This window comes from Chanos chanos, chromosome 6 (assembly GCF_902362185.1).
Source record: "Chanos chanos chromosome 6, fChaCha1.1, whole genome shotgun sequence".
Lineage (NCBI taxonomy): Eukaryota > Metazoa > Chordata > Actinopteri > Gonorynchiformes > Chanidae > Chanos > Chanos chanos.
The window spans coordinates 19540423-19560354 of record NC_044500.1 but is presented as its reverse complement, the minus strand read 5'-3'; the positions used below and the strand labels follow the sequence as shown (position 1 = coordinate 19560354).

General features: G+C 41.0%; 2 protein-coding genes across 2 annotated transcripts; one reads left to right on the top strand and one right to left on the bottom strand.

The window, feature by feature from the left end:
• The first annotated feature begins 5592 nt into the window (after nt 1-5592).
• LOC115815565 (collagenase 3-like) lies at nt 5593-8596 on the top strand. The gene is made up of 10 exons (XM_030778529.1): nt 5593-5694; nt 6143-6387; nt 6552-6700; nt 6855-6980; nt 7061-7222; nt 7482-7683; nt 7787-7917; nt 8005-8170; nt 8291-8394; nt 8493-8596. The coding sequence occupies exons 1-10, from the start codon at nt 5614-5616 to the stop codon at nt 8594-8596; spliced, it is 1470 nt and encodes a 489-aa protein (XP_030634389.1). The 5' UTR covers nt 5593-5613.
• A 2753-nt stretch (nt 8597-11349) lies between these two features.
• npat (nuclear protein, ataxia-telangiectasia locus) lies at nt 11350-18970 on the bottom strand. The gene is made up of 17 exons (XM_030778140.1): nt 18934-18970; nt 18421-18539; nt 18246-18306; nt 18075-18153; nt 17836-17876; nt 17429-17638; nt 17043-17121; nt 16691-16814; nt 16490-16581; nt 16237-16318; nt 16027-16123; nt 15365-15478; nt 13759-15174; nt 13436-13548; nt 13215-13305; nt 11558-12897; nt 11350-11430 (listed from the first exon to the last, which is right to left on the bottom strand). The coding sequence occupies exons 1-17, from the start codon at nt 18968-18970 to the stop codon at nt 11350-11352; spliced, it is 4176 nt and encodes a 1391-aa protein (XP_030634000.1).
• Nucleotides 18971-19932: the final 962 nt, after the last annotated feature.

Here is a 19932-nt window from a genome sequence, read left to right as displayed (position 1 = left end):
AGATACATATGGCTTAGACCATTGGAGAGTAAACACAGCATTTAGATTGCCAAGCATCTTGAGGACATTTACTCTGACTATTGTCCACCAAAGCTTTTACAGCATGATCAAGGAGAGGAATTCAAAGAAGCAGTATGAAAACTCATGGAATCCCTTCAAGTGAAAGTAATTCAGAGCTTGCCATATCATCCCCAGAACCATGGAAAAGTAGAGAGCCACCGTGTACTGAGGAAAAAGATTATGTTTGACCTAGTTTACTATCAACAAGGAGGAGTCAACTGTGTCAAGCATTTGCCAATTTATGCCACGATAATGAATGAAGACCCAAGGGAGGTTTTGAGTTGAGTGTCTCCCTTAAGGTGTACTGTGCAAGAAAAAGTCATAGACTGTCCAATCGGTCAACCTGTTCCCCAGCTCAGGTTCATTAAGAACACTGTCTGCCAACCCACAAAACACTGCTCACCCAAAACCATAGGCTTGTGTTTGAGGATAACCAAAGGAAGATTAGGAGAAGGTCACGAAAGGCAACACAACGTTGTGCAAGACAAATGACTTTGCCTGGAAGTCATCCACCCCCTAAATATAGGGTAAAGGGCAATGTGTTGGTCAGGGTGAAGAGCAGTAATCATAGACTTTCACGAACGCACTTTGTATTACCAGATTTAGTTGTGAAAAGAAACCTAAAGTTGCACAAATATAAGGTTCAGTTCCGTATGCCCAATAGTTCTACTCCAACACAAAGGCGATTTTCAGTGTTACATGTAACCAGCGTCACAAGACTGGAGGAAAAGCAGCACCCAAAGTCTCAGCCCAAAACAGTTCAGCAAACCCACCTGCTAATTTTTTCACACACATGAGGAGTGACCAGAGTCTTTTGAATCATCAGACGTGAGCATTCGTTTAGACCCAATTCCAGATGGCAGTTGCCAAATTGTTGCTATTGCTACCAATTGGCCGCCCTTGGAACATTCCGTTCTGTATCAACATTGCGAGAGGAAATTGCAGCTGATCTAACATTTCATCCGCATGAAGTTAATGGGACACCATTTTATGAGTATGTGGAGGGGCTATGGGGGGATAATTTACAAAGGACGGCACAACATGGCATAAATGGTAACCACAGAAGTCTTCAAAGAGCCTCCCAGATATTCAATGTTCAGTTTCTTGTTGTGTCAACTCTTGATTTGGATGCAATCTCTGTTATCTCACCATCCAGTTGTTATTGTGAAAGCTTGCCTCTTTGGGTTCTTATGTATCTAGATACATGGGCTACAATATGATCCAGGGATGATATATTTTAATACGGTATGATTCACCGCAATTCAGTTTGGTGCAATTTGACACGATGCAATCTGATACAGTTCTTAACATTTGTTTATTGTGGACATTCATTTTCCATTATAAACTAAAATAAGGCCATTCTATAAAAGTGGCATTGCTTACCTTTAAATAGATACATTTCATACCGGCGAATCCCAAGTATTGTTGTTACTCTGTGGCACAGAAAAAATGGAAGACAAATGTATCATTTCAGAGCTACATGTCATTGTGTTTATTCCTTTTCCAATAGACACAGTTAGACCAAAAGACTTTGGCCTACGGCATGAACAAACATTTTGAGATTACCATCCACAGAACTCTCATCACCAGCATAGGTTTCACCATGTTGTCTCACCAGGTGAATGGTAAGATTTGTCGTGCTACCGCTGTACTTAATCACTGTTATACAGAGTTTACAAATGGCCAGACTTTTGTCCAATTTTCCTTCCTTCTTATAAAATTCAAATGTCTTTCAAACTTTGGATTTTAGATTTGATGGTGCACTGTGAAATGTGTCCGGGTTGTCGGACACATTGTTCTTGTTTTTACTTCGCAAGCAATGCTAACGTTACTCTCGTAAAAGGTAAAAGGTCAACACGAGACACTGTGCAAATTTATTAGTGAATGAGAGGTCATTATTATTTTGAAAGTAACCTGACCTGTAACGTTAGATCAATGAGTCTTCCGCAGCAGCTCAGTTTATACTAAAGTAGAGTTATCAGCAAGGCTTCAGTCAATGGATTCCTAACTTTAGAATCGGGCCATCGACCAGTACAGAGTATTGACAGTCCAATTCTGTTATAGAGTTTATGAGTCGATTCTGTTCTGTTTTCCTTGTTTTTTTTAACATTGATGAATAAGATAGGCATCTCCCAAAGTAATGAGGAGGATATTGAGTCGGTCTCATTTGTTTCAAGGAAACTGTCTATTGCCCGTGACACTATTGTACAAAAATTTTCATCTGCCAGTAATATGGTGTTCAACCTCCAAGGGGGGCGTTCTGTGTAATTAAGAGAGAGGGAGATATCTAGCAGTACAGGAGAATGATCAGATACAGCCATAGCTGAATATTCAGTATTATTAACTGAGGGGAGGAGGGTCCTATCCATGAAAAAAAATATGTGTGGTGTACATATGAAAAAAAGGAAAAGAGTCTGTCAGGGGTCAATGCATCCCACCTGGCTCAGGAATGTAGATAAGACTGTGGCCATTTTAGATGGAGTCTTAAATTTGGAGTTAGATCGGTCTGAAGCTGGGTCGATCACACAGTTCAGATCACCATCCAAAATCAGAAAAAGTGAGTTCAAGTTCAACAAGGATGAAATAAGCCTGTTCGCAAAGCTCACATCATCCCAATTGGGTGCATATACATTCACAAGCAAAACTCAAGTGTGAAAAAGGGAGCCAGATACCATAATGAAACGGCCCTGTGGATCAGATATTATATCAGCAGCAATTAATTGTATCTTTTTATGAATTAAAATGGCTGTCCCCTTTGCTTTGGCATTGAAATTTGAATGGAACACATGTCCTACCCAAGATTTCCTGAGCTTTATATGGTCTTTAACGGTTGAGTGTGTTTCCTGTGGAGAAGCTATCTCAGTTTTAAGATGCTTGAGATGGGCAAATATCCTGGCTCTCTTCATGGAGCGATTAACCCCTTTCACATTCCAGTAGTTAAATCTCACAGTTGAACCCCAACAATATTATCCCTATCACCAGATGCATTAGCCATAGTTATATGAGGCTATTTTGAATGTAGAGTGGAGTAACCATCAGCATGTTCTAACCCGTTTAGCGAAGGCCTACTATTTTTTAAAAAAATAGAAAAATAACCTGTCCATGCTCACTTGTGCACTAAATCTACAGAACATTAGCATAAAATGAACCCTGAAGGCGGTGCGTCCGTTGAAAAAACCCTTATCCCACAGACACCCTAAACCCATACAATAATAAGACAAAGTAAGGTTCACCACTCCTCCTATGCTTGCCTCCCAAATTGAGGCAAGCTGCAGGATCTTACACATACCACATCTCTTCTGGTAGCACATCTTATTAACTACCTTCCTTATCTAAGAAGGCTCCCGACTAATTAAGGAGAGAAAAAAAAGAAAGAAAAAAATTGAAAAGTACAAACAATTCAATTTACTAACAGGTAATCCAAAACGTGGCTAACTGAGGTACCTAACAGAAGTAATATTACATTAATTAACTTGCAGTGCCAAATTGAAACTATGCCTAGCATTGCAGTGTGTACAAACAGCCAAATTAAACAGATTGTTAATAAGAACCTGACCTATAATACTCATATCTACAGACAATAACGCCACAGCAACATATGCACCATAAGAAGTGCTTCGATGCAAAACTGATGAACACTGAGTTAATAAAGAAAAGGGCAAGACCATACCTTCCAAAATTGCTGACTAGTTTGGATTGATATTGATACAAATAGAATATTTGTTCCAACAATAAACAGAGCAGAGCAGTCAATATGGTAGTCCATACAAATCGCAGCCAAACTGGTAGTGTGCCCCAGAAGACAGCTGCTGACAATAGCCAATTAAATACATACAACAAAAACAACCAAACCAGCATAAATGAACAGAAAAATACAAACTGAATGCAGAGTAACAATGAATGAATGAAGTAAGATCAACAACAGCACTCTGATGAGCACAAAACAGGAAAGCAGGGGCAAACCAATACAAAACAGGCAACATACAAAAAAAGAAAATAAGGCAACAATTAGTATGGAAACAAACCAAGATCAATTGCAGAAAGCAAAGCGTGGGAACAAAACCAACAAGGAAACCAAATAAAGGCAACAGAGAAACAAAACAAAGCAAAGAAACAGAACCAGCAGAGAAACAAAGCAAAGACAGAAACAAAACAAAGACAAAAAGTCAAAAGCACAGAAACAAAACAGGTAAAGTGGAGGCAGTGGACTGGAGAGGGGTCGTCCAGCGTCGTGCACAGCAGAATCTATGACGGCCGGGAACAAAGGTACAGCTTCCCCAACAGGGAAATCGTGAGAGCGGCAAAGGCCGCGGCCCACACGAGTGCCAAACCAAGGGCTTAAGCAAAAGTGAAGCTGCCTGCTGGAGCCTATCCCAGCGTTAGGGCGAAAGGCAGGGAAACACCCTGGACAGGTCGCTAGTCCATCGCAGATGCTTGTTCTTAATTTATAATAGCCCAACTTGGCAAGATGAATCGATAAATCGATAAAGTCACGACATTAATCAATCCAGGAATTCATGTGAAAATACACACACAACCACCACGCCATGTGTCTTTTTCCAGAACAAAGCATTGGTCTGAAAGGTGTAAACTCCTGAATTTAGTTTAAAAAAAATTAGATGCATTTCTCATTAACTCATTAGCGTGTACCATTCACGTGTTTTCTGGACCGAAGGCCTACAGCTTTACTTATTGACAAGGACACGTTGTGTATGTTATGAGGTCGAATGCTTGGCTCGGCTGTTAGATACAAAGATAACTGTCTCTGTAGACTGGAAACCAGACAAAACGGAACACAATGTGCTCAAGGGTTTTTTTTCTTTTGGTTAACATGTACAACTGTGAAATATCTGGAATGAAATGTTAAGCAAGCCAGTTTCCAAAAAGTCTCCATTAAGCCAATTGAGATAAACTTTGATGGATGACTGCTGTGTGGAAACAAACCTGCAGTTTTTCTTAGGTACGTGCCAGTAAAAAGCCATATTTTTAAAATATACTGGCCTAACACATTTCCCTTTATAATAAAATGTTTCTCTATTAGGCCTACTCTTCTTTGATCAAACATGAGTATTTTAAATTAAAAAACGACTGTGTGTTCTGTTCTGATTGTGATTTTTTTCACAAAAATGAATAAAGACATTGGTGAAAATAATGATGGTTCACACACAGGCACGCTCTTCAGAACAAAGAGTTTCTGCCTCTGTTCAGATGCACTTCAGATATTCCCTGATGTACCCTGATGATGATTTTATAATTTATGTCTCTTACATAATTAACTTATTAGCCCTTGCCTAGAACAGCAACTCAGCCTTTTGCTTATGATCTACAATGTTTAGCTTTAGGCCATGGGCTTGTTGTAACAATGTCAGGAATGTACAAATAGTTTCACACAGGCACTTGATGTGGACTTTTTTAATCCCTTCTATCTGATAAGAACAATGTATGCCTCAAGCTACGAAACATCGCAGATAAAAGCAGATGGATGGGACAGGGAGACAGTGAATGCTTTGGGTAAAGATGGACCGACTTGTGGTTTCTGTGTTTCTGATTGCCATGTTTGTGTTTTTGTGTCGGGCTGCACCGACACAGGCACCAGAGACCACAGTGACGGGGGAAGAAAAGGCACTGGCTGAGGTAGTATTTTGTGCAAAGTTTGCGGATGTTTCCATTTAGGAAAGACTTATTTAGTCAGTCTTTAAATACTTGTGTAATGGTTTAGTGTTTGCATTTTGACTATACAAATACATGATGACGAACAAGTAATTGTGTTCAAATTAATCTCAAAATAAAGAAATACAGTGTTGATATATGTACAAGTGAATATATATGAGAAAATACAGTTCATTATCTGTGTTGTTTAATCTATTTTACTCATCTCTGTAGAAGTTTAAAAAATTTGGAGGTGGCTATATTTAACTGTGCTATTGATATGCGAATATTCAGTTCTTAAGAACACTACATAATCCTACATGTTTTATGCAGAACAATGGTCTTAATCTCAATTTCATTTAGAAACCAGGTAAATGGATACTACAATACTCGGGAGACTTTATTTGGTCTTTCTGTTTCTCTTCCACACAAGGACTACCTGTCTCAGTTCTACTCAGATGTTGGGACTTTAAATTCAACCGTCAGCAGAATCAGTATAGATTCTTTTGAGACACACCTTAAAGCCATGCAGGCATTCTTTGACCTAGAGGTCACTGGGGTGCTGGACAAAAATACCCTTGAAGTGATGAAAGCACCAAGGTGTGGAGTCTCCGATGTGAGTAGATATGGCCACTTTCCTGGACGCCCAAAATGGGAGAAGACAGCCATCACATACAGGTCAAGAGCCAGAAATATCAATTCATCCGGTCATGTTTGACAGCTCATGTCATGTTCTCAGATGACCTCTGGGTCATAGTCAATTCCATTTATCACTCATTTATTTATTTGTTTTTAGTCAGCCGTAACATTTAAACATGACAAAACCACACATTGTCTTACAGAATAACAATGTACACACCAGATCTGAGTAGAGCAGAGGTGGACGCCACCATTGCCAAGGCCTTTAAATTATACAGCGATGTCATCCCCCTGGATTTCCAGCAAATTTACAGTGGAACTGCCGATATCATGATTCTCTTTAAAGGCGGATGTAAGACTTTAAACTCTTTAAGATAATTTGTTAAAAAAAAGACTACAGTATAAAAATGTTTGGAAAATTAATGTTTTTACACGTGTTTTACGTCAAACCGTGTTGTTTTAACTGTAATTGTACTGTTCTAACGGTTTTACCTCTACCTGTACAGACCATGGTGATTTTTACCCATTTGATGGGGCTGGTGGTGTCTTGGCCCATGCTAACTCACCTGGGCAGGGCGTAGGAGGGGACACGCACTTTGACGATGATGAGCATTGGACACTAAGCCAGAGAGGTATGAGTTTTACCCAAATAGGACTTTGGACGTACCAGAAACCTGTGACAGAAACCTAAATCCATATTTCACATGTTCAGGAATCAATCTGCTGCTGGTGGCTGCCCATGAGTTTGGTCATGCTTTGGGATTGGATCACTCCAGGGATAGGAGGGCATTAATGTACCCAACCTATCAGTATGTGAACACAAACGGCTATAAACTACCTGACGATGACAGAAGGGGTGTTCAGGATTTGTATGGTAACTATAACATCATACATCATCATTTATCATTTATTACTTTTAACACTTTTAATAGCTGACCAGACAGGCTACTACAGAAGTGTCACATTTGCCTTTTTTTTGAAGGTTAGGCAAAAACAAAATATTAGTGAAACATCGTCGTAATTCTGCATATCAGTCAATGGGATTCTAAACAAAAGTAAAAGACAAGCCCAAATTTTGAAAGAAGGTGCTTATTTATGATTGTTTAAATTTTTCGCCATATTTTCCATCAAAGGTGTTCGGATACCATCAGGGAGACCTGACCCTGTACCCAAACCTACTCCTGAACCCGAACCAGAACCAGAACCTGAACCAGAGCCAGAACCAGAACCAGAACCTGATCCTAAACCTAATCCAAAAGATGAGCAGTGCAGCCGTGAACTAGTGTTTGATGCTGCTACTTCTATCTGGGGAGATCTCTATTTCTTCAAAAATGGGTGAATGATTTTTTTCTTTTATGGGAGAGAAACCCCCTTTTATGGGAAAAGCTGTACATATCCCTTACAATACAGGTGTGTTGTGTTTGCTTTGTCATAACAGGTACTACTGGAGGAAAAGTACACGATACCCAACGATTCGTTTAACTCACGTGAAATCCACGTGGTCTGGGATTGACAATGTAGATGCTGCCTACGAAGTTAAAACACAAAATACCGCATTCCTCTTTGACGGTAAACTCTGGTTAATAATAATAATATAATGATCTGTCTGTGCTTATAAAAATTACAACTGTCTTTTGAAACGGATTTTTTTAACAGGAAATAATTACTGGGGATTAAAAGCATCCACCAAAGCCCTTCTCCCTGGATACCCAAAGCCCATATCCAAATTAGGCTTCCCATCATGGGTCACAAAAGTGGATGCTGCTGTGCATGAGCCTACGTCCAGAAAAACCCTTTTCTTCGTGGGCAAGTCATACTGGAGGTGAGCAATTTTCAGCATGTCACAGGTCCTAGTACAGTGCTGCAAAGTATTCTCACCTCTTATGCTATCAGTTACAGTACAGCTCGCAAAAGACAAAACTAACAGTTTGACAAATTTCAGTTTCGACGAAGTACGTTCCCAGATGGACCCCGGATATCCAAGATCCATCTCACAGGATTTCCCAGGAATTGGCTCAAAAGTGGATGCTGCTTTTGAGAATTATGGTAAGAACAAATTTATCACAGAAATTGAATATCAGAGGAAATATTATCCCAAATGAATTCCACTGTCACAGACATTTTTGCCCCTTCTCCTTCTTTAGGGTACCTTTATTTCTCTGATGGACCGAGACAGAGCGAGTATAGCTATTACTACAAGAGAGTGGTCCGTACTCTGCTGAACTATGGCTGGCTGAATTGCTACTAACATTTCCATCGAAAACTCCTATACTCTTCAAATCTACGTAGAAAGCATATGCACTCAATCCAAAGAGTTATGGTTCAATTAACAATTCAGTAACAATTTGGGTTCCAATAATACGTTTCACTTTAACAAGTTTGTGCCTTACTTGAGTATTTCTGTTTTTGTCTCAGGAGGTAAAGTTCTGCTGAATGTTAAACATATGATCAGCCAAAGGGCTGTGATTCATGTTATTCTGACTTAGTTTGTATTACGTGTAATGACTAAGCGCATACTTTCAGTACTTTTGATTGTAATACTAATACTTTGTATCTATGTGTGAGTTTCATCTGAATATAATAAAATGGAAAAACGAAGCCGAGGCTAACTTATGTTTGACTTTTCAATGTTTTCTACGGAATACTCAGAGCGTTTAAATTAAAAATTCATTCATTCATTCGTTAATTAATTATACACACACACACACATATATATAAACATCATTTACAGTTTTCAGTAATAACAAGAGGTAAATGAGTCATAAGAACAATAAAGACATTTAAAAAATACAGCCGCAATAAAAATTTCCGGGCAGGAGGCATCAGTCAGGATGTTTTGCACTGATCTCACCACTGACCACACACATGGAATAAACATTGGCAAGATCAGTCATTCTCATTGCTGCCTGCAAAGCATTATTCATAGGGTACTTTCACAAATTATTTTATTAGTGCGTGACAGAAACCAAAATCTGCTGAATTTCGCATGATGCTTTGTAACCACCTAGCAAACTTGCACACCACGTTTGGTGACATTAGCACTATGACTCTTTTTTTTTTACCAAAGAAACGAACAAACAAAAAAAACCCCGCTTTTTTGTCGGCCTGTGCTGTTAACAGAGTCAACAAAGTTTGGCATTATTTGAAATATTGATAATATAATACAGCTGGGACTACAGACTTTCTTAAAAGCCTAATTTGGGGGCTATCAGTCAAGCAGTCTAGCGACTTTTTGGAAGGACATTTTTTGTAGATAGATAGATAGATAGATAGATAGATCAAATGTCCTAACAGCCTTAGTTGTTCAAGGTACGGAGGTTCATCTTTTGAGTAATGTGATGCAGAGACACACTTCTGTGATACTTGGCATAACGTAACTGTATCCCTTACAGTCAACTGACACAAACATTAATCATGCTTACTGCATTTTGCGAAGAAACCTGTCATATACCTGCTATAAGCTCAGTCAATGGTGGCAGCTATGATATCCTTGTAAAACACCAAAAAAGATGAACCATACAAAACTTGAACTTGGCTAGTAGAGTCACAGGCAGTTTTCAGTTATTTGCCTCTTATAGCGCCATCTACTGGTGACATGTGGCAGTCATAGTGTTCGAAAGTTCTTCATTCTTGCATAATTGTTGTGATCTTTCTAATTTTAAAATCAGACAAACAACAGCCAAAGTTTGCAAAAGTACACCTCAACCAAAACTCAAAACAGCAGAAAATCCAATTTGGTGGAAATAAATGGGCAAATCCAAATAAACCACCACCATCTAAGGCAAAGGAATCTGCAGGAAAATGACTTTTGACTCTTTGACACAGTTCATGAGTTGTGGCAAAAAAAGGTCACAACGCCTCCCTCTGGCCGGTCATAGTAGGTATGATTACCCCAACCGTGAAAGAACACAGAAATGTGCCTGTAAAGTTTCATGGCTCTATAATTTTCACTTTTTTGACTCCCCATTCAGTTTTAGCAGAGAAAAATAATAGCTTAGGAATAACAAGTACAGAACAAAACTAATAAAGATCCAGCAGCTTATCTGCTCATACTTTTAATAAATTCAGAATTCATCAGAAATTTAGTATGGAAATTTGTTTGTCTATTGTGTATTATCCATTCTTTCATTTCCAATTATCAGTTTTATATGAATATTAAAATAAGCAACCATTCAACATATATGTACTAAATCTCTGTTTTGACTCTTTTTTTCTGTCTTTCACCCATAGCTTCCCAAGAACCCTAACAGGGACATGCTGTAAAAAAAAAAATATATATATATATATATATATATATATATATATATATATATACACACACACATACACATTGGAAACAACACAGTATGCTAAAAAATTAGTTAAAACACATAGAAGGAAATGTCAATCCAGCATTATGCTTATTTAATATTGATCATTATCGCTGCTTTTATTTTGTGTGGACATGTGGATTTTTAAACTGTATTATGAAGTTTTCCGCGAGGGAGACAAAATCTATAACTGTACCAGCAATCGTGATGGACCCACAATACTGGCTAATGACTTGTCAGCTCCGTTCAGATAATCTGTTTAGTTGATGTTTAATTAAAGAATGAAACAGGGAGTTCTGTCTGATTTGACATTATTACTGTTATAACAGTGGAGAATTAGAATGGGTAAACCCAAGAAAACAGGTTTCATTCAAACTACCAGACTTTATGATGAAAAACCAAATGTCAGCATCAGTCAATTTAAATTAAAAGGTTTGTAGATCAAGGTTTGTTAAATTAGGCTACTCAACTGTATTTCAGTTAAAGGTTCTTGAATCCTTGCATTTCTCAAATAACATTATCTGTACAGCAGTGCTCCATTGCATTGTGTCTATATACAATAACTATACAGTAAGTATATGAGTCATGAATCAAAACACATTCCATTAAACAAATGAAATCAGGCTCTCTCAGTCTCTTATTCCGGGCCTTCAGACAGCAAACGGCAGGTCGACGTCTTGGCCACGCCGGATCATTCATCGTAATGTAGAGATGACAGGAACTTGTCCACATCTAAGTCATGTGGGAATGAGTCTAGCAGCTTTTTCTGTTTCTGGCAGGGAAAGAAAGTTGGCCATTTTTAAGTTATATCCGGTCGTCGATGAAATGCATCCTCTTACTTATTACATAATAAAACTACATTATACACACATGGGATTCTGTCTGTGATGTCAGCTCACCTTAGCTTTCTTCTTGCTCCCTGATGAACCAGTGATCTGGGCTTCTCTCTTCGCTGGCGGACTTGGCTCAGTGTGCTTGCGCTTCTTGGTTTTGGAAGGGGCGAGTTTACCGGATCCGGCTTCCTCCTGCCTCATGCTGTCTTTCAGAGGACCTCCCGTGCGGGCAGCTCGGGACAAAATCATCAGGGTGTGGGCTGCCATGTTGATGCTGTTCTCACTCCCTGCTTCGCTGGCTGGGCTGCAGGTGGGGATGTCCGGGGTGGCGGGCGGAGGCAACTGCCTCGGAGTTCCCTCGTTCTCCCGTCCAGACCTTTGCCGTGAGGGGGTCTTTAAGCCCTCCAGAAACTCTTCCTGCAGCCGCCCCGACCCTGGCGTTCTGGGAAGTGGAAGATCTAAACAGTTCGACCCTTGCTTCTTGGATGGGGTGCAGGCAGGGTTCTGACCCTGGATGTCCTGGAGCATCTCAGCCGCCTGCTTGGTGAGCGGGCTGGTCTTGCAGAGGGTTTTGCCAAAGCCACTCTGGGACACGGGCGTAGGTGACCTGAGAGTGAAAGACACAGGTTCTTCAGACGACGGGGCGGCTGTCTGACCCTGCTCCCGCTGCACGCCCCCCACTTCGTTCTCCTTGTTAGCACTGACTTGAGGCGATTCCTGCAAGGAAATCTTTCCGGACAGTTCATCGTTTCCCTTCACAGGCTGCTGGTCACGAGGCTCTGGTTTTGTTGTGTCCTTGGTCTTGCCTGAGGTGACAACCTGCTGACGACCTGGACCAGAGGAGCTTATATTCTGTGCTGTGTCCTTCACCTTCAGTGCAACATCCTCATCCTCCTTATCTGATGTTTGAGATGTTCTACCACCCTCTACCCCAACAGAGAACTCCTGCTGAGGTGGGGATGTCTTTGCAGAGCTAGTACATTTGGTGGTTTGATCTATAGGCTTCTCGAAGGGTGTACTCTTTGTGGACTCCTTTTGCTGTCGGTTTGATGTGGTTTTGTGAGGTTCTCGTGCTGCTGACGCTTGGCTTTTTTCTGTTAACCTTACAGTCTCTACTCTCCTCTTAGCTTTACCACTCCCTAAAATGAGAGGTTTCGTCAGTCCGCTTTTTGCGTTGTCACTACGACACAGTTGGCCTGGTGATAATGAGACCGCACCAGAGGATGACGGCGTTTTATTGACCTGTGTGGTATTTTGACTAGTTACAGTGTTATCAGACGTGACGTCAAAGCAAAGCATTCTGCGATGGCTAGAATTAGAGGTGGAACTCTTCTGCTGCTCTGAGCTCTGGCCAGACTGTAAGAGCGTCTTTGAACCACTGATGGATCCGGACTGTCCTGATTTGCCTAAAACATTATTTTAAATGATTTTTATTTTTAGTAATAGAACTAACAATCAGGTACATTTTTTTTAAAATCAACATTTCCATTTTTACTGATTGTTTCTTTGCCAGGATTGCCCATCATTCCTAGATTTCTCCACTGAAAATAACAACACATTTGGCTGCAGTAAAGTTGAGGTCAGATTTCTCTCATGGCAAGTACAGGACACAAAACTACTGTAATCTGCAGTGTCAGAGGTTATGAAATACAAATAACATAATGAATAACAAATCATTTCAACATTCATATTTTAAAAAAAGAAAGAAAGAAAGCTCACTCACCAGAGTCTGTGGAGTCTTTCGGAGCCAGTTTTGGTTTGGATTTCACCTTTACAGGCTGTGTTACCGAGGTGGGACATGGCAAAGTCAACACCTGCAAAAACAGATACTCCTTACTACATCTGCTTAACAAACTACATTCCACACTTCTGTACTCCAGGCAAAGTAGTACGTGAAAGACAATGCACTTCATTGCTTAAGTTTAACATATAAATCAATCTCACCTGGTTGGGAACAACAGTGAATTTCCCAGTAGTGTTCTGCCCTACTACAGATACAGGTACAACCACACTTTGTAACATGGGCTGTACAGGTGAAGAAATGATGATTGTTGACCCTACAACGACAATAATAACGGCAATTCTTTTCAGTTAATGGAAAAGCATACAGGTAAAACATCAAGTAAACCATAGAGCTAAATCTTGGTAGCGCCAGATTTAAAAATAAAGAGTTTGGGAGGACATGTGAAGACCACAGATTTAGAAGAAATACAGGGTAGGATCAGCGGCACAGTTAGCCTCGATGAAACAAAGGATCCTAGTCTTACCGGTGGAATAGGTCTGAGAGACATCTGGAGACATGGAGACGACAGCTCTTGACCGAGGCGGAGTTGCTACCACGTGTGACGCAGCAGATATGGGCCCCTGCGGTCCGTTACTTGGCAGCACTACCAGGTTGGAATGGTGGTCAGCCGCAGAAGGGTCCGTCACAACAAAGTAGCTACTTGAACCTCCAAAGGAAGGGTTGGCGGACACCAGCTGGATGTAGCTAGTTTCCTGCATCTTTTCACCCGCCTGTTGGCGCTGCACGTTATCCTGAACGTTAAGACACAGAGGCGTTGATGTTCCAATAACCTCCGTCCCCTGTAAGCTGCTGACTGCCTGCACAGTCTCCTCGTGCGTGACGGCGGAACTAGCAGAGGTCAGGCCCTTGGTGGGTGACTTTCCAGGTGAGGAGAGGAAGATGGTAGGGATCTGCTCTCCCGTGACGCTGCACGTCGCTTGGTTGAGAGCAGAGTCAGTGGGACCCTCGTCCTGTTCATCACTGATAATGATCTTCAGAGAGACTATCTTACTGGGATCGGGTTCCCTGGTCTGACTGTTTGAAACACAGGTGGAACCGGAAGGTGCGGCTGGATCTGCTGAAGTGGAAATCAGCAGGGATGAGCTCTCTGTAAGAGAAGCTGCATTCCCTGAGCCCCTTGTCTGAGGCTCCTTGACTGTTGCCTCCTTCTCCTGAGCAGCAGGGTCAAGAGAAGGAGGTTTGTTTTGTGAGAGACACTGCCCTGGCCCTCCGTTGCCAGTTTCACCCAAGTCATGCAGAGGTATGTGGAGAGAAGGCAAAGCTCCAGTTTGACCAGAACCTCCAATGACTCCACTAGATGCACCACTGGTCTCTCCGGCAGGCGTTTCCGCCATACTCCCATTCTCGTCTCTGACTGTAGCCCCAAAGGCACTGGGATTAAGCTCAGATGGCTTTGTTACTGGGATCACAGTGGTGTTTTCGCTGGTACTTTTGAAAGCCTGCAAGTTCTCCAGCACAGGTGTTTGAGAGCCATCCTGCAGATGGTGCATTTCTGTCATTGGAGCGCTCACAGCCTCATCCACATCCATGGCTGTACATTCCTCAGTTGCAGAAGAGCTGCCTGCATTTTTGTCCGACAAGTGAGACTCTGAGTTTTTACTTAACTGCTCACATGACGCAGCGCCAATGCCTCTCGTTTCCTTTTGGTTAGGAACCGAAACTCTTTTCCTGCTGCTCCCATTTTTAACCTGTGCTGTTCCTTGCCCCGTTTGTCCAGACTCACTCGCCGGACGTGACAGTTTGGTGCCTGGAGATGACTTTGATGTGCTTGGAGCAGCTGCAGGCGGTTTCCTTTTGCTTTTGGACTCCTGCACGTTTCTTTTTCTGAGTTTTCTCACAGTGTTTTCTCCCCCAGAGGTGGAGTCCTCATGCCCAGTTCCTTTAGGACAGAACAGAGGGTAAATTCAGCCACTTTAAACAGCTACGAGTCAGTTGGGATCAACACTAAAATGAACTCCCCCATGAATGGAACTTCCCCAAATCAACACGAAATGCAGCCTAAAACTAGTCATACAGCTTACCTGAGAACCGAAGAGTAAATTGTTTAAGTCAAAAGCAAAAGGTCTTGCCTGTATTAGCTGCTTCAGAAGAGTCATCCACGAGCCCTGACTCATCACTTTCCTGAGCACTGTTACTGAGGCTCCCATCAGCCCGGTCATGGTATTCACCTGTTTTACCTTTACCTGCACAGGTAGACAGTAAAAGGAAAGATGGGTCAGAAAACATACAATTTCATGTAGGAGACACAGTCACCCTAATATGAAAAGACAGCTGCCAAGGCAGGATGAATTCCTCCAAAAATGCAGGTTTGATGTAACATCAAAACGATGTTGTCTTAATTAAAACCGTTTTCTGAAGCAAAGCAGAGTATGCGTTCCTCTGTTATCCCAGTCCAGCTCTCTATTCATAACTCTTTCCTGGAATTCATTACCACCCCCACCCCCACCCCCCTCTGTTTTCACTTCGTGCTGCTTCATGCAAGCACTTATAGATGTCCTGCAAATTATGCAGTACAAAGAGAACAGCACCATAAAGGGGTTCCCTGGCATAATATTATAAACACTTTAGAATTGCTCAGTCTATTTTGCGATGCAAACAGAAATCTCTGTTAATACATTACATTAATACATGATCTATTCAGGCATGACAATGCCGTCATGTGAGAATAAATAAACCGTTTGCAAGTTATTTCTACAAGGTCACTAGGATTGTATCTTTATGACCTACTTACCATAGTCAAAAAGATCAAAAAGGGCTTGGAAGGCAGGATCAGATTCAGTCTGCTCTAGTATATCCTGAATAGCATCATCTGTCATGTGAATTTCACCCTACCAGAACAGAAAAAAAGACAGACAGCACACTGACGCTCGCTGACAAAGGAACAAGTTTTAATCACAGTATTTAAAGTATTAAAACATCTGGATGTGAAATTTTAACATACCTGCAGGCCAAGTATTTCATCAATGGACTGGTCCTGTTCCACAGTGCTGCACGATGTCTTTGACATCTGGGGACTAATGTCACTATCAACAACATAAAAAACAAACAAACGTGGAATTACGATCAAAATTCCTAAACTTCACACTGATATACCATTAATGAACGTACCATTAATGATTTCAAACTTTCGACCTTCAGCAACTGAAGGGATTAAAGCACGCAGGTATATGAAAGATTGCTCAGAAAACACTTACCTTGCAAGGATTTTGTTGATGTTTTCTGCGAGCTTCTCCTGAAGAGACCGGTCATTTAGAATCTTTTCCCGAGCATTTTCTATCACCATTTGCTACAACGGAATACATAATATGATGAAAGACATAAAACAACTGAAATAAATCCAAAATGATCTTAATCACAGAGGGGAAAAAATGGACAGCTTTCTGGTCTCCACTCACAGGAAAGTTCTCTGACACCGTCTCCTCATTCTGCTGCTCAACCGTAAGCACACTGGAAACAACACTGTTCCTGCCAGGCCCACTGGCTCCACACTGGCTCCCACCCCGCCGCCTCGGTGAGTCACTGAAATCAAACGCCTTGTGTTTTAACTGACAAGATGTCAACGTAAAGCTCTGTGTTTAAAAATGTTAAACAATCATCAAAACTCAGAGACTAACAGTTTAGTGATAATAAGACAAGTGTCAAATCTTAGGAGTCAATTTTTTTTTCTTTTTTACATTTTTCAGTCATGAATTTTTACATTATTCAATTCATGACTGTTGATTTCATTCAGCCACAAAAAGGCCTCACCACTTCCTGCGGCCTGGAGACAGGGGTCCAGGGTTAAATCTGTGATCAGGGACCAGTATCTGCAGGGGTGAATCTCCTGCACAGTTACAGAATGCCAGGTGAGGGAATGAGTTTATTTATCGAATATGACACTACAAAATACTACGCTGCATTTCTTCAACCAAAAATGCAACATCACATAAACAGCAAAACAACCAAACTTCAGACTAAGTTCATCTTCATACATAACTGTGAATGAGGATCTGTGAGTGAGTGTTTGACTGAATAAAGAATTGGACTTCACTCACAGCTGACACTGCTGAACAAGTGTTTGACTGAACAAGGAACTTGTCTACACTCACGGCTGACACTGCCGACCATGCGGCCCCCGTCCTGGACCTGTCCTGGTTGACCAAAGCTGACAGTGGAGGGGCGTGTCTGCTGACTGGTGTAACACACAGGGGTGGAGTGACCCAGCATGCCACCCTGAGGGGTAGCGGCAGGACTAGCTCCACACTGCTGAGGCATCGACACAGTCATGTACCCTGAGCTGGGTGCCGGGGCAGCTGTCAGCGCCCTCTGACGCCTCATGTTGGCGATGCCATTTCTGGTTCGGACTGCAGGAGCGAGCAGAAATATGAAGCACATAATACACACTTATTCTGTATGGTGTTCAATAGGAGGAGAAAATCGTAGCTCTAGTAAATAAATAAACAAACATATCTGCAAAAAACAGTAACTACATTGGGTACATAAAGAAATAACAGCTTGGTTTTTACATATGTATGATCAGAAAAATCTCAAAGAATCTTACGTCGCTGGCTCTGTTGCAGAGCTGGAGAGTTCTGCATGCATCTGGAGAAAACAGTGAAGTTTGTCTTAACATCTGTCCAATAAGCTTCCCAACATCTCAGCAAATTCATACAATAAGCTGATATGTGTAATTATTACAGGCACAAGCGCACACACATGGCACCACTTCACGCAAAGTAGGGAGCAAACAATAGAGATGACAGTTTGATTAACAGGCTGTGATCAATATGAGTCCATTACTTTATCTGATTAAGGGTGAAGTCCAGCTTTTTCCATAAAGACGTCATCATGGCGGGAATTTGAGTCTCGTGGCTCGTTTCTGTGGGACAAAATTAAAACAAAACAGATCAGCATATGGGAATACTTTTAACTGTAAATTTGATCTCTACGTTCACCAAGAATGCTACATACCTTTTGTTTTAACGGCAACATATTCATTCAAAATTGTTGTGAGGTTTTTCCCAAACAGAGACTGGAACACATACACACAGAAATTAGATAAATTACCACAGGCAAAACTTAAGTCTACAGACATCACTTGATCGTTAATGAAATCAAAACATGGGTTTAAAAAAAAGGGACTTACAAATACACAGGCAGGGATTGTGCCATCCTCTGTTGTGTGCTCCGCATATTCCTTTAGGTTTGGGCTCTCCACAATGAATGTCCGACTGGTAGCATTTAGCCCTTCTTGTTGCAAGTACCCTACGAGCGAAAAACGAATTTAGAAAGACAGGCGATGGCATAGCGGTAAGTCATTCACCCTAAGGAATTTAACTAGTAGACCTACGGCTGCAAATCTTATTCACAACCACTGTCTTAAGATTAGGTTGACCCTTATTCTGCTTATGAACAGTTAAGGTTAGCTGTAGAAAACGTCTCCACAACTAAGCCAGTTTCACAACTGACGTGACTTTTATTTTCCAACTACCCGTCTACTGGAAATTTGTGACAAAATGCTTCAAATGATTGAAAAGAGCATAAAAATCTGAAATTATAACTAACAATAGCTGACAAAACAAACTAGCAGGATAACTGTAAAATAGTATGTAGCAAGCTAGCATGGAAACAAAAACAAAAGTGGTCTGATCTCACTTACCCAGCACAAGTCTTGCTATATCAGATGGTAACAACATAGTTTTATGTTAAATTTTGTGCACCAGTATATTTACATTTCACATGATAAAAAGTCAAATTACTTTGCCAAATTGTTAAAATATCGCCGAGTGACAGCTGAGTCAATATATGACAGCTAAAGGCTAAATTCTTCAGTCAGGTCTAAAACCGAAAAGGCGCGGAAATTCGGCTCCTGTCAACCGGAAATTACGGAATATGAGGAAGATTGCAACATGGGAAATGTTGTTCACAGGGGTATTTGTATATGTTATGAGCCGTTCGCCCAGTGTGCTTCAAAAGTCTTGGTGGCTTGATAGATATATTCTCCGTTGTAGTTCATTTCAGTTCCCTGGGCGAAAAGGGACTTAATAAGTCCTTACTGCGCAGAATTTAATAGCTTCATGAATTCTGACCTCAGCTTGTTCTGTAATCCTGATGTTAGAACCTAATTGCTCCAATCATAATTATTGTATGATTACGCTACTTTCACATTCACGACCCACAACTCTAAAGGAGGCTCAAAAAGCACAAAATGACTCCACAGGGCTAGATGTTACTGAATCGGCGTTCTTCCCTATCTGCAGAATAACTCTCTGTTCGTCAATGGATACTCCGGATTAAATTAATTATGTGAAATAAAATTGTACTGAAGTAAATTCAGTTGAACTCAAATGAGTAAAGTTTCTTGTACTTATACTTACAATATAGATTTGTAGTGTATTCATAAATACCACATTATATTTACAGAGAAATGTGTTTACAGTGTGAGGACTGTAGGACTAAATGGAGTTTTAATAACAAAAATGAGTTGCGCAAGCATGGATATTTTTGCCCGTCTGAATGTCTGAGTTTGAGCATTCAGAGGCTATAGGAAATTTCCATTCCCCCCGTGAATCAAATACGAGAACTGTAGAATTCATGTTGCTGACTACGCTTTCCCTGCCTGCAAATGCATACGTTAATCTACACGCACCGGAGTGGC